This window comes from Pleurodeles waltl, chromosome 8 (genome assembly GCF_031143425.1).
Source record: "Pleurodeles waltl isolate 20211129_DDA chromosome 8, aPleWal1.hap1.20221129, whole genome shotgun sequence".
NCBI classification, from domain to species: Eukaryota; Metazoa; Chordata; class Amphibia; order Caudata; family Salamandridae; genus Pleurodeles; species Pleurodeles waltl.
Genome location: NC_090447.1, coordinates 603455346 through 603474935, shown reverse-complemented (window position 1 = coordinate 603474935; position 19590 = coordinate 603455346). Strand labels below are relative to the sequence as shown.

The 19590-nt window shown below is 43.9% G+C and overlaps 1 protein-coding gene across 1 annotated transcript in view; it reads left to right on the top strand.

Annotated features, from left to right (window-relative positions):
• The window catches only part of CUL4A (cullin 4A), a 635676-nt gene that overhangs the window by 373991 nt on the left and 242095 nt on the right, over positions 1-19590 (top strand). The window contains exons 13-15 of the mRNA XM_069204675.1: positions 4145-4255; positions 4360-4445; positions 8245-8352. Coding sequence (XP_069060776.1) covers positions 4145-4255; positions 4360-4445; positions 8245-8352 — 305 coding nt within the window. The remainder of the gene's footprint in view (positions 1-4144; positions 4256-4359; positions 4446-8244; positions 8353-19590) is intronic.

Below are 19590 nucleotides of genomic sequence, written 5' to 3'. Positions count from 1 at the left end.
TCCTAGCCTTGAGCAGAAAGTACTGATTACATGTTGTCAAAGCTATCTAAGCAAGCAACTTGTACCCCATTTTCCAAGAAGAATATTAGTCAAGATATACATTTAAATGTCATTGCTTAAAGCATCTTAGCTAAAATAAATAAAATATGAAAAATAAATTGACGCTAAGACCAGAGAGAACCAACTCTGGGCCAAGAGATCCTTACGACAGCAGACCATTACGTTCTTCACTATCACAAATTTGGTCCAGGTTCTATGTTCTGCAGAAGGGGAGGTGGTGGTGACTCCTTTCTTAGGAAACGTCTCATTTAATGATCCTTGCTTGCTATTCAAACCAGGGGCAGACTGGGGCAGAAAATTGTTTAGGGCACGAAAATAAAGAGACCTGAATTAGCGAATCAGATAGCTAACAAAATGGATCTGATTGGCAAATCGGGGCAGATTTGAACTTGTAAAAACACACTGCATAGGTTCTTCCCACTAAGGAACATGGTGCTAGATAAATTATCAGGATAATCTAACTTGTATACATTTTCAGTCGTCCTATGCACTAAATTTAAACCCTTAGTCCAGGATTATATATATCCCTAAACCAGGAGCCTGACACTCAAATCTATTTAAACACCCTCTGCAATGCAGTCTGCCACCACCAACCTCAATCCACTTGCACAAATCTTCTACTAACACCTACAAAGTAAAGTCATGCTCTGTACAGCACAGACAAACTAAATCCCCAAGCAGATGGAATAGTTGACACAGCTGACACTGGTTAGGCAGAGAGTCTAATGACCTGCACTCCTATTTCAAATGTGATACGCCTTGCAGAGGCAACCCTAAGACCTCTTATGTTCACAGTGCTTTGTTTGGAGCGGAGTTGCAGTGAAAATCCAGCACCTCAGCACTCTCACTAAATTAAGTTTTGTTTGTCTTTGGACAGCGAGATGGATTATGAGGGCAGGGGTCAAGTAATTGGCCTTTATGTATTAATTTAAAAAGTTAATTACGTAACACAATGTTAGCACTTCTGTACTTTGGCCTTGTGTGGATCTGGCCATGGCAGTGGGCATACGTTGCTCTCTCTGGTACTTTACACAGTTGGCAGGAGCCATTGTAAGGTTGTGGAGGACGTAGCGGCCTTCTGTTTTTATGGTGGGATTGGGCTCTTTAGCATGTGTCCTTTTTTGCTGTGGTCCTGGTCGGTTTGATGCTTCATCTTCATGATGCTGAAAATTGTTATTTTCTATGCTTGATTGTGTACATCTTAGTGAGTCACCATTGACTCCTTTTGGAAGCTTATTTGTGTGATGTCTCTAGTTTCTTGCTGTTGTATTGGTCTGGAGCATTTTCCCCTTGTACAATTCCTCTGATTTGCTGCAGAATAGAGCTTATTCAGTGCCATGCTAGGGACCAAATGTTTTGATTCCTGTTCTGAATGGCAGTGATATCTAGACCTTTACTTCTCAGGTGTTGCCCCAAGTTGGACCATTTTTAGGTGGTGTCTCAGGCTGCTCAAAGCTTGGTTTCTCTTTATGTTTTACCTATGCATTGGCATTTGCCACATTAAGGGTTCAGACCACTACTTTATGGTGTAACATCCCTTTTAGTGTTGCTGTCCTAGGTACTGGATTTTGGCCCAGTTCATTGGTTCTGTGCCCCATGATTTCTCCTTAACGGTTTTAGACGTACAGAGGCAGGGTTCCCTTCTGCCAGGTGGTTCGAGAGTCTTGGTCTCTTGCAGTTATTAGGTCACTGCTTTCTTGGAGCGCTCTTATTTTTCTGTGATAGGTTTCTTTGTGGAAGTGGGACACTTGGCTGTCCATCTGGGGCAGTCTCCAGCCTTTCCCTCGTATAGAAATAACTTGGTTGTTGGTGTTAGATCTCCAGTGTCTCAGTGGCTGTGATGTTCACAAGACTCATGAAACCATGTTTCTTGGTTGGATGTATAGAGAAGATGACAGGGTCTGCTTATCCTATAGGAAGACATATTTGGTAGTAATGGCCTGATTACTTAGAGGTAATTTTCATTACCCCACGTAAACTCCAGCACAGTGCTAATTTATTCCTACCCTACCTCAAAGCTCTAGCTCCTTCAGCTATGCATTTATATGTTTCGTCTGGTACAGGTTTTGAGAAAGTTCTGGGGGCTTATTATAGCAAGAGCTATAGACCTATAGCATTCAAAAAGCAAGAAGCCAGATGTTTAGGGTCTAGAGGAACAGCCTTGTTTTGTTTTATGTGCCAAGATATTCCCTTTCTCCACAGGGAGGATGCAAGGACTTAGAAGAGGAAGATATAGGTTCAGTATAATGAAGATTAATGGAAAGTAATGTGACCATAATTATTCATTGCCATAGCATTTCTTATTGGCTTCCACTGAGACCTCATATTCTGCATCCGGGTATGTAAAGAAGTGTGCATAAACAGCAAGTACATGTGTTTCCGTAAGAAACCTTCCCAAGGAACACGTTGTTTGTGATTGTTAGTGTATTGGTGTAGAGCTTCATATCTCTAACAAGGCATCAGCGAACTTTATAAGATGGATATCATGTTTCACTATAGGTTTGGGGTGAGGGGCATCTGGTTGAAAGGGTACTGTATTGCTGAGTTGTATATGCAGGGACGGCTCCTCCATAATAACGGAGAAGCATTGCCCTCCTGCTTAGTCAGGCAGTGAAAAATAAAATGATAATAAAACAATTTTACTATAATTGTATTTATCACTGTCTCTGTCTGACATCCATGGAGTCTAGGGCAGGGCCAGGCCATGGCAGGGAGGAGGAATGGTGGGTACTGTAAAGTGTGCATGTCAGATTGGCCATCTTAGGACGGCCAAACAGACATGTACACTTAAATATCTCCAACCCAACTGGTCTGCACAGCTGGATGGAGAAATGGCACAGGCTCCCTGTCCCTGAGCGAGCTTCAGATCAGCCCAATCAGGCCCGTCCCAGCGCTGCCCTCATGCTTGGTATAGCATGAGAGCAGCGTCTGGATTGGGAGCCTGTTCTCTGTTCCCCAGTGAGTGCTGGGGGAGGAGAAGAGCACCGAGGCAGCCGGCAGTGGCAGGTAATTTTTTTTTATTTTATTTTTTTATTTTATTTATTCATTCATTATTATTTGTATTATTCCCCTATTCAGTTAGCTTCACGGTCCTGCTTGCACTGTAACATTTCTTATTATTTTCTGTTCTGTGGTCCCTGAGGAGAGGAGGGTTCGATAGTAACAAGTGAAGGCCTTTTCCTTTGGCCAAACAGAGGTGTTGTCTATATTTCAAAAATGCTTTTGCTTTCTGTAGTAGAACAGTGCAGGATAACTCATTAGAACTAGAGAAAAAATATTTTACCATGTGATGTGTTTTCTGTTTTATTATTGGTTAGCTCAGTGTATCCTTGGAGAACCACAGTGACTGTACGATATTTCTATCTAAAAATGTTTAAAAACTCTTCATTTGGAATATGAACTAAGATTTTACCTTGCTATCCTTAAAGGGCAGATTCTATGCTAACCTGCCTTTCTGGATTTAGAATATATTACACACCTTTCTCGCCTGTTATATTGAAAAGTCCTCAAGACTTATTGTTCTCTGTCTAATGTACTGACTTCTGCTAACCGTTTGAGGTTCCGTTGTCAACACCCCTTTCATTTATTTGCATTTACAAGCCCTTTGAATCGATTGACTAGCCATACATACCTTTTGCCTTCGAAAATAATTCTTGATTTTTAATGTCTGTTTTTTGTTTTGTTTTTTTTTCTACTCACGGATTTCGTTTTTAAAGAGTTCCAGATAGCCCTGATCCACCAAACGGTCCTTTTATTGTCATAAGCGCCAACGTGTGTAAGCGACCAAGGTGATGGTGTTATCCTTCCTTGGCCTACAGCGTATAATCCTGTGAAGGTTGGAAGAAGAGTGAGGGATACAGCACATATAGTTTTCCGCAATCGAATGTCCTTATTGCGCAGGTCCCTTATAATATTACAGTCTGACAGCCGAACCATCAACCCGTATCTCGCATTCAAAATGAGGCACGTGAAAGATTGCTAGAACAAATTATCCTTCAGCCGCTTTTCTAAATTAAAAAGAGCCGCTCCTAAGAAAAGCCACTGCTAACGTGATTATTTTATTTTGGATTGTTTAACAACACAGGCAAAGATGTGTTTGAAGCATTTTACAAAAAGGATTTAGCCAAGAGACTACTTGTCGGAAAAAGTGCCTCGGTTGACGCAGAGAAGTCGATGTTATCTAAACTGAAGCATGGTAAGACGAGGGGGAACTCTGATGCCTTTCTCTTATTTGAGATATGCCATACTTGCTCGCTCTGCTATTAATGACGTGCCTGTTTTTGCTCTGTGTGTTTTTAGAATGCGGAGCAGCTTTTACCAGTAAGCTCGAGGGCATGTTTAAGGATATGGAACTTTCAAAAGACGTCATGGTTCAGTTTAAACAGGTAACTTGAAGCATTTTTTTTTTTTACTTGTATAAGTCGCAACTTCACATTTGACAACTTAATCTGCATAAAAGTGAGTTGCTTTAAACAGTGTGTAAATCAGGTGTGTTTACGAGCCATTGGCTGCGACAGTTCCAGCTTCCCACACCTGACCGTCTCCCCCACATCCCTGTCACAGCTGTCATTGTCAGGTCCGGGGCTTGCGACCCACTCTTGCAGGAGGCTCGGGAAGGCTGGCGCTGCAAGGAGGCGCGCGGAGCAGGAGAGCATGCTCCATGTTTGCTGCAGCTGTCGAAGGCCTGCTTTACGGCACAGAGGTCGGGCAGCTTCTGCCCTTTTAGGGAAAGTCCCACCCAGCACTTTTTGTTCATCGAAATCGAAGGACCCACAATGAAAAGTCCCAGAATCACCTAGTCATTTTATTCTTCGCAGCGTAACCTCTGTCACTTTTTTCAGCTCTAGCAACTGAAAGTTAGCACTTTCCAGCTTTCTCTTCCTGCTCTTCAGGAATATGTTCCAAGTGGGAGAGGGGCACATGATACTGTACTATATTTGGGGCGCTCATGCGAGAGAAAACACTCACACAGACAGAGATTGATGGGGGAAGATAGAGGAATGATAATACGGAAGATAAAGTATTCGATTGAGCGGACTGAAGGGAAAGAAAGGGGTGAGATCAGAAAAAAAACAAGGGACCAAAAAGAAAGAAAGATGGAGATGAATGAAGTGCAAGAGGGGAGAGTAATGCGGGAGAAATATAAAAATAATTTGAGAGACCTACACAAGAGAAAAAAAAATACCTGTTGAAAAAAAAGACTGGGAAAATATAATGATGGGAAGAGGGGCATCAAAAAGAAAAAAGCATCGAGAGAAAGAACGAGAAGTGGAAAGGATGAGGCTGAGTTTACACAAGAGAAATAGATCAAAGGGAGAGAATTTAAGAAATAAGTGACATGGAAACAAAGGGGACAAATGAGAGCTCCATAAAAGGCAGAAAGTCAAGAGAGTGATGAACAGCTAAAAAAGGACTTCAGGAAGAGTGGCAATAGGGAAGAGTTGAGAGAAAGAATGAGTGGGGTAGCACTGGAAATGCTTTAGAGCAGTGGTTTCCAACCTGTGGTCTGGGGACCCCTGAGGGTCGGCAAAGCCTCCTCAGGGGGTCCGTGACAGCTGAGAAAAATTTAATAATATTAACCGATTAGATCCCCAGCTTTCAGTAATGACTCAGTCGGGGTTCCCGGATTCCAATAATGATTCAGTGGGGGGTCCCGGGTTCCAGTATTGAAAAAGTGGGGGTCCACTGAAGTCAAAAGGTTGGGAACCACTGCTTTAGAGTCACAGGTGTAGGAATGATGACAAGATAGAGGCTTGTGCTTTACAGTATGTTTTCCACTGTTGTTTATGAACGCTCTCAGTAGAGAACATTTATGCTTCCTGACTAATCTTTTAATCAAATAGGTGTGCACTAGAACTTTTAGATGAGTGTACTTTACAGTTAACCATTGTGCACTCAGTCTTAGGTATTCCCTCCTGTGTGATCTATAAAAATCCTTTGTCATGACCGTTATTACATCACTACTCGCCATGAGTGTTAGATGCACTATTCTAGTACTGTTTTTCAGAAAATATTTGTAAAAGGCAGCTCTAAACAACCCTCAAAAATATAAGATCTGCCTCTTCTAAACCCATATAGCAGAGGAATATGCTGGCTAATTTGCTTGTGCTTTGAAACTGCCTTCTGGATTAGAGATTCTGGCTCTAAAAATGTCGCATTTGTGGTTGAAAGTTTAATGGCCTCCTTTGCTACTGCTTTCACAGTTTTCCTTATTGTTTCCACATTGTTTCCCTTGATACAGCTCTAGTTCTGTTCTCTTTGAAGTTGTCGCAAAGTAAGCAGATGGGGCTTTATACAGGTGTCTTTAAAGGGGTTCATTCATAGTCCTTCCATGTGGAGGTTGTACACAGGGATCAGATTGTTATATGTTAGCTTGGTGCTGTCACAAAGCAATTCTACCTTGTTAAGGTTCTCTCAGAACAATATAGTTCACTGCCTTCTACTGAGACTCAGTCCCACACCCCCAGTACGTCTTAAGTCTTTAACCCCAATATTGACGGACTGATCACCCAGTGGCATCACCATAAGGCTGTATTGTTAACAGATGATCCTCTGTTGACTAACAGAGCCTGAAGTTTCACTCTAGGCGTTGTTATCCATTCTGGATATTGTTTTTGCAGAATCTCAGATTTTTAAATTAACTGTTCAAAATCAAATGTAAGCGGATTTAATGTAGAGGGCCATCCTGCAAGACCATGCTTGAAGCCCAGGCCTCGCTTGGACAAGGCTCCCATTCGATATCCAGTTGTAGATTTCCAGAGTTACTCCAAAGACATCTATACACAAGATTTCCTTAAAATGTTGGATACTTTTTAAAGACCGCTAATGGTGGAGGAAACTGGAAATTTCCTTGTTTGGAAGAGTAGCTTGCGTGAAGAATAACTTCCTTCCCAGACTCCAGTATGTAGCTCAGTTTCTCCCCATGCGAATTCCAAAGTGACATATGTAAAACAATCAGAATTAAATTTAAATCCTGTATAGGGAATATTAAAAAATCTCGAGTAGCCTAATTGGCATTTTATGGGCGGGTGGGAGACTGGAGGTTAGGTTTTCCTGAATATCAGATAAGGTGTCATAGTATGGTAACGTCCTAACCACGCCATTGGTGAAACTTGAGCAATATTCAGTATTTGCTTTGGTTGCTTTAGGAAAGTAAGCAATGAGCTCCCACTCAGGACAACAACCATTCTGTTTGAACACTGGAAATGAGTTACTCAAAAAGGCACAGTGACAATCTATCCTGCTCCTCTGACACCAATGACGTATAACCCAGATTTTGTTTTTTGTTGTTGAGTATAATTTATAGACACTTCCATCCTCTGGAGACATAAGAACTGTCTGGTGCTTAAAGAGCTGTATGTGAAAGGCAGAATATGTGATTCAGTCATGTATATCACTGACTAATCAAAATCATTTAGCCTAGTTGCTGCATTGGGCTACCTCACCAGAGATAAATTCAGAAGGTTCATGGATCTGACTGTTAATTACGGAATTCTTTAGCTAGAGCAATACTGCAAGGAAGTGTCCTTCCCATATGCGGGGTATCAATGCTGCCATGTCTACACCATCACATACTTGTATGACGAAATGAGAAATGGGCTTAAGAACTTAACAGTGTGGAAGATACTTGGCCAGCCATTTTGACCATGGCGGCCAAGACGTCTATCTGCTCACATTTTATTGAAAAAAACCTATAAAATTCTGATATTTTAGTATAATAACCCTTTAAGCCTGAGAGCCATGCATGCTAATTCTAATGTTTGTTGGAGGGGTTATGGCTTGAAAATATTGGAGCTTACGTGGTTATCTTGTCCAGTAGTGATGACCTCTTGGAGGGAGGTACAAAGAGAAGTGAAAAAGGTGACACGGTCGAACCTACCCATAGAGCGCTTGTTTTTATCTTCTTGGATAATTGAACCTTGAGGGTAATTACCACCCAGCTATAGTGGGCCAACAATTGTAACATACATTCAAAGGAGAGGGTGATTGCATTGGTCATGGATAGATTTAATAATTTTGACAAAGTCTGCACTCCTTTTAAAAACTGTCAAGCACAATGGATATGGGGTTAAGTGCTTTGTGGATCTGGCCTATTCGAAGATTCAACAACTTAATGCAACTGAACTCACTCTTGTAATCCTTGAAAATATTTTATCTACTACATTTTTGTTTTTGTTTTCTTAGTATATGCAGAACCAAAGTGACCCAGGTGGCATAGAGCTGACAGTAAATATACTCACAATGGGGTACTGGCCAACCTATACTGCTATGGAGGTTCACTTGACACCAGAGGTGAGCATCTTTATTATGATTTATATTGTTTATTCTCCTTTACATATTAAAATCAAGCGTGATGTAATGGCCAGTCTTTTATGCCATATTATAAAACTTTCTTAATAATGTGCCATTGTTCGGTGTAGCCAATTTGGTTAGTGTTCTTGTTGGAAATTTCCCCTGCCTGCAGGATTGCGGATTGTGGTGCCCTTTTGATGAACCCTATTTTTCTGGCTATAGAATTCTGTGCACTTTAACCCTGCTAACCAGAGGTAAAGTGGTGGCGCTCCTCCATTCAACATGATTGAATTTGTACACACCTGATCGGTTTATTGAATTTGCCTATATGTCCCTAGTATATGGTACCAAGTCTATCCAAGGCATGTAATATAAGTACTGCCAGTGGACTGCAGCACTCACTGTGTCATCCCCTACAGTGGCATTGTAAAGTATGTCTCTAGGTCTACCATTGTAACCTGGCAGTGCAGTTCAGAAGTACAAATTCGATCTGCCATAAAAGCCCCTTTTTAACAGACCTAACCTTTCCTTTTAAATATTAACAAGTCACCCTTAAGTAGAGTTTATTGCCCATAAGGCAGGATTCATGTACAAATTTAATTTTAAACATGTCCTTAAAGTGAACATGCCCTGAAAGTTATTTTCGCTGCAGTAGGGTTGTATGTGCCATAGGAAAGCATTGGGATACAGTATTAATAAATGTTAGCTCTGCCTAGGAAACAGCTACAGACTTCATTTTTTAACTTTTTGGTATGTTTAATACACAGCCAATTCACTGCTGAAGTCTGCTTTGTAATAAATATTTTGAAAAGGGGGACTTTCAGAAAAGTTACCATTGCCCTATCTGAAGTCCCTAGAAGCTAAATCTGTATTTTGCTTCACCTCTTCTGCCAACCAGTAATTAGCATTTGAAAAAGTGTGAATGAAGTGTGAACTTGCTCCCAGGACAAGGACAAAGACCTTGGGGTGTGGGGAGCTGTTGTTTTGCCCTTAACAGGATGGCCTGTAGGACTGCACAAGAACTCGATTACCTTCAAGAGCCCTACCCTGTTTGAAGAGCACAATCTAACACTGATGTCAACAAAAAGCCTGCTGTGATAGGGGCCATCGGCCTGGGATGGACAAAAGAAGCGTGAAGCCCTGGTGTTAGATTACATCCACTTCAAAGACCCCTACCCTGTTTGAAGTAGATGTAATTTAACACCAAGGCTTGCACCCTTTTTTTTCCATCCCAGCCAGACCGGCCCCCATCACAGCAGGCTTTTTGTTGACATCCCAGTGTCAGATTGTGTTGGAGTGTCAAGGTGTACTTGACAGGTATGCTGAGGCTTCACATATCACACCTGGGGTGCACTTCAAAGACAGTATGACTGTATGCCAAAACAACACTGTCTGGTTGCTGAAAAGTAAGCTGTGCTTTTCAAGATTTTTGTCACTGAGGTTGTTGTGAGTACAGGAACTGCTTCAGACTGGATTTTGGTGTTAGATATGGGAGGACTCTAGGATTACCATAGTATTGTCTCTACACACAACCGTAGCCCCTAGAGCCCAAGTTTAGTTTGACTATCTTGAAAATGCCCAATATGGGTTAGGTTATCCCTGGGAACCCTTACCCCTTTGGGTAGGACGTCATAGTAAGGGGTCATTCCAATCCACTTGCTCATGCCAGGCATAAAACAGGCTCAGAATACTTGCTCTTTTAAAAGCATTCATTTGGTTTTATGGTTGGAATCTGTTGGGTGTGATGTTTTACCCTATTAAGGGCAACTGTGAAATTGTATTAATTTGGGAGCTGTTTTACGGTAACATTGTAGAATCTTGTTGAATGCAGCCATTTTTACCTTTAAGGGCGGTTCCACACGAGGCGCTGTTTTGGGGTGAGTGTTCTAGTGTGCTAGCTTCTGGGTGGGACTTCATAACTTTCAGGCCCATTTAATGCAGGAAGTGGTGCAGATGCACTTAAGGCGCACCAAAGGCAAGCCTATTTGTGCCTGTCGGCACCCAGATCGCAACCAGCGCCAGCCATGCTGCTCGCTTTCCTAATTATAGAGGGGTGAGAATCAGTTATCAGAAGGAGTTGCTAATGGCATGGCAAGGAAACTTCTGCTGTAACTCATCTTTTAATCTACTTGAGTATGATGGCACGTTTATTTGTGCCACATGCTAATTGTCACTTCAGCTAGGGTGTGATTCTCTTCCTCATACAGAGACAATTAATACCACACACCCACCTTTACTGGATAATGAGACCAAATGATGGAGGATGAATAAACCAAGAACCTCCCTCATCAATCAGTGTTAGATATTTGTCTAAATGTAAGAGGGGTATGTGAGTCATTTTGAAAGCGAGTGCCTGCAACTTACTGTTTTTAACAAAAACCTGGCTAAGTAACAACTTTGGTCAGATCTGGCTTTAGCTGTTCTGGATGGCTATGCAATTTCACATGTGGATCAGGATCACCGAGTTGGCGATTTTGCGATCCTCTTTTCCCCGCACCTACAAAACACTAAATTTACTGGGTCAAACTAAGGGTCTTTTTTTTTTTTTTTTTTTTTTATCCAAGTGTCTGACAATGTTTCCATTTCGGGTTTATTAATCTGTTGTCCTCCTAAACATTGTTTCCCTTTTGGAGATCTCCTGGCTAAGGTAGTAGTCTCACATTACATGCAGTAATCAAACTTCCCAGTGCTAGGAGATTTTAATATGCAGGTGGCAGTGTTCGACTCTAAGGAGGTGGCAAAAATGAATGGATGCGATGGCTGGGTAAACCTTGTGCAAAAAATTGGAGAGCCTACCCACAAACATGGCCATCAGTTATCTTATTTTGTCAAACCTACCTTCACTGACAACAACAAAAAACCCTCCTAATAACTTGGGCTGATCATTTTTTAATTCCCTTATCCTTGTTAATTTCCAGGTACGGTAAAAGGACTAGGTCAACAAGAGTAATCACATCCTTTGCATGTTAAATCTGACTTGTGTGAGCAAATTCAGCTCAAACTGACAGAGGGGGAGATCGGGGGGGGGGGGGTCAGGTCTTTTAACCTAGCCCTTGAGCAAGGACTGAATAAGTTGCCTCCTTTAAAAAAATAAAAAAAAAGTATAGTGAAAAGAGACTCTCTCTCTGCTTCCTGGTTCACATTGTCCTTGTAAGCTGAAAAAAGCAAACAGCTAGAAAAGCACTGGAGAAGGGCATATACACCGGAAGATAAGGTAAATGTGTATAAGGAAGCTCTCCAGTCTCTCTGCAAAAATATAATTAAGAGCAAGATTAAGACAGTTTCTGAAGAAATTGCTGCAGGCAACAATGCTTCCGGGCAAATTTTCAAATAGCCAAGTCTTTTTTTAAGTCCAGGAGCTGATCAACAATTCATTCCAGCCTCTGTCTTTATGATATTGTCTCCATGTATTTTCATGAAAAGGTGGAATACATTTATTCCAACTTTAAGAGCAGAGTGAGAGGCCTCCCATGGTAGATCTAGGGGTTATGATCTCCTCTACTAGGGCCAGATTGGAAGTTTTTGAGAAGATAGACCTCCTTTGCTGATTGTAAAGCAGTTTTTTAAAGTAAATGTGGTTCCTTGAGACCCCTGTCCCCCCAATTGTTTGGCATGACTTGCCCCTGCTGTTTATGGCTTGGGTAATACGCTGGCCAGTGTAGTTCAGACTTGGGGCTTTAATATTGTGTCCTATTTGGATGACAATCAATTCATGCTTGCATTTCATCACCTTGATGACTCTGAGGTAATTACTTTTAAGGGCTGTCTTACAGCTGTTGCCAAAGGATGCACAATAACTGTCTGAAATTGAATTCAGACAAGTACGAGGTTTTAATCTTCGGTGATTCAGAGCCCCTGGACACTAGAAGAGTATGACCAGCTGAATTGGGGGAGCCTTGTAGGAAAGTACCATCTTGCCTGGCATGTTACCCCCATTTTTCACTGTATATATGTTGTTTTAGTTGTATGTGTCACTGGGACCCTGTTCACCAGGGCCCCAGAGCTCATAAGTGTGCCTGAATGTGTTACCTGTGTAGTGACTAACTGTCTCACTGAGGCTCTGCTAATCAGAACCTCAGTGGTTATGCTCTCTCATTTCTTTCTAAATTGTCACTGACAGGCTAGTGACCAATTTTACCAATTTACATTGGCTTACTGGAACACCCTTATAATTCCCTAGTATATGGTACTGAGGTACCCAGGGTATTGGGGTTCCAGGAGATCCCTATGGGCTGCAGCATTTCTTTTGCCACCCACAGGGAGCTCCGACAATTCTTACACAGGCCTGCCACTGCAGCCTGAGTGAAATAACGTCCACATTATTTCACAGCCATTTTACACTGCACTTAAGTAACTTATAAGTCACCTATATGTCTAGCCTTTACCTGGTAAAGGTTAGGTGCAGGGTTACTTAGTGTGAGGGCACCCTGGCACTAGCCAAGGTGCCCCCACATTGTTCAGGGCCAATTCCCCGGACTTTGTGAGTGCGGGGACACCATTACACGCGTGCACTACATATAGGTCACTACCTATATGTAGCCTCACAATGGTAACTCCGAATATGGCCATGTAACATGTCTATGATCATGGAATTGCCCCCTCTATACCATCCTGGCATAGTTGGCACAATCCCATGATCCCAGGGGTCTGTAGCACAGACCCTGGTACTGCCAAACTGCCTTTTCTGGGGTTTCACTGCAGCTGCTGCCAACCCCTCAGACAGGTTTCTGCCCTCCTGGGGTCAAGCCAGGCTTGTCCCAGGATGGCAGAACAAAGGACTTCCTCTGAGAGAGGGTGTTACACCCTCTCCCTTTGGAAAATGGTGTGAAGGCAGGGGAGGAGTAGCCTCCTCCAGCCTCTAGAAATGCTTTCTTGGGCACAGATGTGCCCAATTCTGCATAAGTCAGTCTACACCAGTTCAGGGGACCCCTTAGCCCTGCTCTGGCGCGAAACTGGACAAAGGAAAGGGGAGTGACCACTCCCCTGACCTGCACCTCCCCTGGGAGGTGTCCAGAGCTCCTCCAGTGTGCTCCAGACCTCTGCCATCTTGGAAACAGAGGTGCTGCTGGCACACTGGACTGCTCTGAGTGGCCAGTGCCACCAGGTGACGTCAGAGACTCCTTGTGATAGGCTCCTTCAGGTGTTGCTAGCCTATCCTCTCTCCTAGGTAGCCAAACCCTCTTTTCTGGCTATTTAGGGTCTCTTAACACAAAAAAGAGGGACCGGGAGTATTGCTGGTCCAGTGTACAGTCTCCCTATAATAGTAACTATATAAAGGTACACTGTTCCAAAAATAGAGAGAAGGAAGACAAAAACAGGGGAGACCTGTAATCTCAGGAGCAAGAGCCCTCAAGCATCACTCTGGATGGCTAGCATCATCATCGGGAATAGCTCCTCACTAGGCCGGCGCTGCAATGCCTAGTGGGCACCCCGAAGTGGGGGCTCTCAGCCGAATTTTGAGATAGTGACTAGAAAATTCAATAGTGCAAACTGAGGGTGCCTTAGGTCACCACCCAAAACAAGAAAGAGGAAAAAAGGTTTAAAATTGGTTATTCATCCATTAACTTCATCATTTAATCAGTCAAATGTGACAAGGATGAAGACCAAGGTTAAAAGCAATGTTGAAAGTCAGATAGAGGATTATGTCCATAACAAAGAGGTGCCTTGTAATTTTTAGGACTCTCTAAGTACATTTACTTTTGAAAGGTGTATGAGCATCCTCTATCTGACTATTTAGGGTCTCTGTCTCTGGGGAAACTTTAGATAACGAATGCAAGAGCTCATCAGAGTTCCTCTGCATCTCTCTCTTCACCTTCTGCCACGGAATCGACTGCTGACCGCGCTGGAAGCCTGCAAAACTGCAACAAAGTAGCTAAGACGACTACTGCAACTCTGTAACGCTGATCCTGCCGCCTTCTCAACTGTTTTCCTGGTGGTGCATGCTGTGGGGGTAGTCTGCCTCCTCTCTGCACTAGAAGCTCTGAAGAAATCTCCCGTGGGTCGACGGAATCTTCCCCCTGCAACCGCAGGCACCAAAAAGCTGCATTACCGGTCCCTTGGGTCTCCTCTCAGCACGACGAGCGAGGTCCCTGGAATCCAGCAACTCTGTCCAAGTGACTCCCACAGTCCAGTGACTCTTCAGTCCAAGTTTGGTGGAGGTAAGTCCTTGCCTCACCTCGCTAGACTGCATTGCTGGGAACCGCGACTTTTGCAGCTACTCCGGCCCCTGTGCACTTCCGGCGGAAATCCCTTGTGCACAGCCAAGCCTGGGTCCACGGCACTCTAACCTGCATTGCACGAGTTTCTAAGTTGGTCTCCGGCGACGTGGGACTCCTTTGTGTAACTTCGGGTGAGCACCGTTTCACGCATCCTCGTAGTGCCTGTTTCTGGCACTTCTCCGGGTGCTACCTGCTGCTAAGAGGGCTCCTTGTCTTGCTCGACGTCCCCTCTACCTCCTGGTCCAATTTGCGACCTCCTGGGCCACAGCAGCATCCAAAAACGCTAACCGCACGATTTGTAGCTAGCAAGGCTTGTTGGCGTTCTTTCGGCGGGAAAACACTTCTGCACGACTCTCCACGGCGAGAGGGATCCGTCCACCAAAGGGGAAGTCTCTAGCACTTTTCGTTCCTGCAGAAACCTCAGCTTCTTCTGTCCAGTAGAAGCTTCTTTGCATCCACAGCTGGCATTTCCTGGGCATATGCCCATCTCCGACTTACTTGTGACTTTTGGACTTGGTCCCCTTGTTCCACTGGTACCCTAGATTGGAAATCCATCGTTGTTGCATTGTTGGTTTGTGTCTTTCCTGCATTATTCCTCTATCACGACTTCTTTGTCTTTGGGGGAACTTTAGTGCACTTTGCACTCACTTTTCAGGGTCTTGGGGAGGGCTATTTTTCTAACTCTCACTATTTTCTAATAGTCCCAGCGACCCTCTACAAGGTCACATTGGTTTGGGGTCCATTTGTGGTTCGCATTCCACTTTTGGAGTATATGGTTTGTGTTGCCCCTATCCCTATGTGTCCCCATTGCATCCTATTGTAACTATACATTGTTTGCACTGTTTTCTAAGACTATACTGCATATTTTTAGTATTGTGTATATATATCTTGTGTATATTTCCTATCCTCTCACTGAGGGTACACTCTAAGATACTTTGGCATATTGTCATAAAAATAAAGTACCTTTATTTTTAGTATAACTGTGTATTGTGTTTTCTTATGATATTGTGCAAGTGACACTTGTGGTACTGTAGTAGCTTCACACGTCTCCTAGTTCAGCCTAAGCTGCTCTGCTAAGCTACCATTATCTATCAGCCTAAGCTGCTAGACACCCTATACACTAATAAGGGATAACTGGGCCTGGTGCAAGGTGCAAGTACCCCTTGGTACTCACTACAAGCCAGTCCAGCCTCCTACAAGCCTCCTTTAGCTGCTGATGTGGCCAGAAATCTAGAGATCAAATTCAACAAAGATTTACCTTTTGTACCGCAAATGCAGTTCTTGACTCCCACTTGTTTTTCAATCCTTAAGTCTTTAAGAAAGATCAACAAACTTCTTGCAGCACATATGCAAAGACATTTTCCATACATTGATTATGGCTAGATTACATTATGCCAATGTTATATACCTTGGGGTGTCAGAGGGTCTTTTAAATGAGCTTCAGCTGGTGCAGAATGCAGCAGCATTCCCCCTCTTGAACACCCCCATTAGGCTTGAAGGCACTGCATTGGCTCCTGATCAAGCAAATAATACAATTCAGAGCACTAGCAGCAACCCATATACCCTAGCGAAAAAGGGACCCTGCTTATTTACAAGAAAGAGTTGGAGTTTAGGGACACAGCAAGGCTCTCCACTCAACTTTTTGTTTTAGAGAGAAGTAGTCAAGTATGACTTCTGGATAATTTAGAGCTCGGATGCTTCCTTAGAAGCAGATGTTTGTGCTCTATAAGTAGCTTTTCATTCATTCATAAATGTGGCTTGCCTGGACCTTTTTTAGGGGTACAATTTCTTATTTTTCTTTATTAAGTTTGTAGCATGATATATCAGTAAAATGTTCTACTTCAGAAAGGGAAGTTGGTAATGAAATATCTAAATTGGACATAATTGAGTAGAATATAATCCACATTCACTTATAATTTCAACTGGTTATCCCATAAACAAAACCAGATATATTTTGGTCTCGCTTTATTTTAAGCAAAAGAGCTCGAGAGTAATACTGACATGAAGCCAAAAAAAGAGGAGAAAGAGGACAACCTTGTTTGACTTGTCTTTGTAGCAAAAAGTAATAAGATAAAAGTCAGTTTGAAAAAATAGCAGCTTTAGGTAAACCAAAACCAAACCAATGTAGTTTTTTTTAAAGATAAGTTGCCAAGCAATCGGATCAAAGGCTTTCTTAGAATCCTAAGTGATTGCTGCTAAAGGATATGAACAGTTAGATGCTTTGTAAAGCATTTTAAAGTAAATTCTAGTATTGTCAGAAGAAGCGCAAACTTTGACAAATCTAGACTGTTCCTTCCCTATAAGGCTTGGTAATAGAGGGTAAACTCGTGAAGCCAACATTTTTGCAGGATGAAAACTGTTAACTGTTGCCCCTCAATCTCTAAGCATGAAGGTGAAGGGTGTGCAGATTCGGGTATAGAATCCTTCCCTGCTGCTGAAACAGAAGATCCTCTTGAAGGAGCAGCCTGATCGGGTACAGATTGTCATGCTCAACAGCTCAGGATACCAGATTCTCTGTGCCCAATCATAATCCAAAATAAATTGGGCCTGGTTGCTCCTGATGTTTTTGCAGACTCTCAGCAGCAGAGGGATTGGTGAAAAGGTGTACAGAAGGCCAGAACTCTGCTCAAGACGAAAAGCATCTCTGAGTGAGAGCTGCCTTGGAAATCCAGCACGCAAAACAGCTGACATTTTATGTTGTCAGCTGTGGTAAACTGATCTAACCGAGGCTAGCCCAACTACCAAATCATTACACCTCCTCTGAATGTAGACACCATTTGTGATCTGCTAGGCATCTAGTTCAGCCACCCTATTGTTCAGCGAGCCCTCCTGGTGGTGAACCACCAGGGGAATGCTGTTGTGTTTCAGCCATGTCCAGTGACGCAGAGCCTCTTGATAAAGGGTCCACGACCCCCACCCGTCCTGTTTGTTGCAGTACCCTATAGCTGTGATGTTGTCCGTGAACACCTGCACAAGCCTTCCGTTGAGCAAATGAAGAAAGGCTTTCAGTTCCAAGCAAGTTCTTTGATCTCTACACCTCCCAGATGTCTTCCCCATCCTGGAAGTGACGCATCTGCCTCTACATACAGCTGTGCTTGGGGGTTGTGGGAAGGAGAGAGGTCTGCCACTGACCTAGTTGCGGTTGATCAGCCACCACTACAAATCTTTTGTCGTTTTGTTAGAGATCTGCACCATGTTGGAGAGATTCCCCTGATGTTGTGCCCCCGGGACTTCATGTTCCACTGCAGAGCCTGCATATGCCAACAGGTATAAGTCACATCACAATCAGGATGCAGGAGGCCATGAGGCTTAACAGCCTCAGAGTGTTTCTCACCAAAATCCAGGACAGAGGCTGAAACATCATTAACAGAACCTGAATATCCTGGACTTGGCGATCGGGACGATAAGCCTGAAACTGCACAGTGTCCAGAACAGCTCCATTGAAGGGGACCGTCTGAGAGGGAGTCCGGTGCGGCTTTGGCATATTGATAGTGAGCCCCAGGGAATGCAGAAGGTTCACTGTAGTCTGGAGGAGATTCGGAAGCTATTTCTGACGGGGGGATTGGAGGGGATGGTGGACTAACCCGGCTGCTGGCTCCGTGTCACAGACAGTTTATGGTGGCTGGGAGGGTATGGACGCAGTTGAAGACTCCTTTTGTGGCCGCAAAAGGTGGACTGGGGGTGATGAGGGGCCATAGACAATCCCAAGGACCTGGCCGCAGCTCTGCTGTCCTTAAAGTGCTCTAGCACTGAGTCCGCTCTACCCATTGTGTCAAGTTCACATTGTATAGTGAACTTTGCTGTATGTCTCCCATTAGCAATAGCTCATAATGGGAATATTGGCATAAAAGGCATGAACTGTTTACTGACCGCAGTACAAGGCTAGCAGAAGAAAACCTCTTCTTTCCAAAGGTATTCAGCCTTTTGGATTCTGTATCCGGTGGAGTGGTGGGGTTACTCATAGAAGTGGAGGGTTGGAGCTCCAAGCTCTCCGGGTTGGGGCGCTGGGTTAGGAAACTGGAGTTCCTAGGAGCAGGAAGATGGAGGTGGGCAATTGTCCTATGTAGAGGAGCCACTATGTAAGGCTTGAGCCAGGTCGCAAGTAGGACGTCGGTAATGACTTCATTGAATGGGAGTAAGGGTTCGGAGGCAGCGACTTCTGGTTGAAGCACCTCTGTCAAGACATTTGTGTTGTCTGCCACAGAGGGCAGGTTAAGATCCAAGACCTCAGCCACCCTGCGCTCCACCGTAGCAAAAGAGGCACCCTCCTCTGTAGCCACGGTAGGAGGAGAGACCTGACTGGTGACAGGTGAAGTGTCTAGCCTTCTAGCCTTTGCTATTTCCTCATACCAGTTGTCCTCCTCATTCAAGGGATGCTGGTAATAAGGGTCCTCCGAACCCTGCCAGTCCTCTCTCGCTCCAGGCCTATCATTAGGAAAAGGCACTCTCTCCACTCCGGAAAATATGGTCCCATTGGCACCAGAACCAGCATCAGGCGATGCCCATCCGGCTCCATGTCAGCGTGGGGAATGAGGATGGGGACGTGGGAGGAATTGGCACTGGAGCAGGTGTTGAGGAAGATCTTGGTCTTGTCAGGGGCTCTGCTCTGGATTCAGCAGCTGATCAGTGGGGACCTGACCAGCACAAGGGCGAACCAGCTGTTGGGGATCTAGTAGGGGCCACTCCCGAACCCGTGGGACCTGAAGGTGCACCAGAGGGGCTGAGCCACCCAGATATTAGGTGCATGGTCTCATAACATTCTTTGAGCTGGGCGGGGGTCGCTCCAACTCCCATAAAAACAGGGAAGCGCAGAGCAGATGCTGACTTGGGCTCTGCCGAAGCGCAAGGTCTGGAGTGCAGACAGTCCCATTCATCATCGGACTACTTCATTGGACATTGTGACACCGAAGACCTCTTAGACTTCTTGAATTGTTTGTGCTAATGGGATTTAACCGATGTCCCCGACAACTTACAGTGGAACGATAATTGCTGGGTGCGGATCTTCGAATGATCCTGGGAC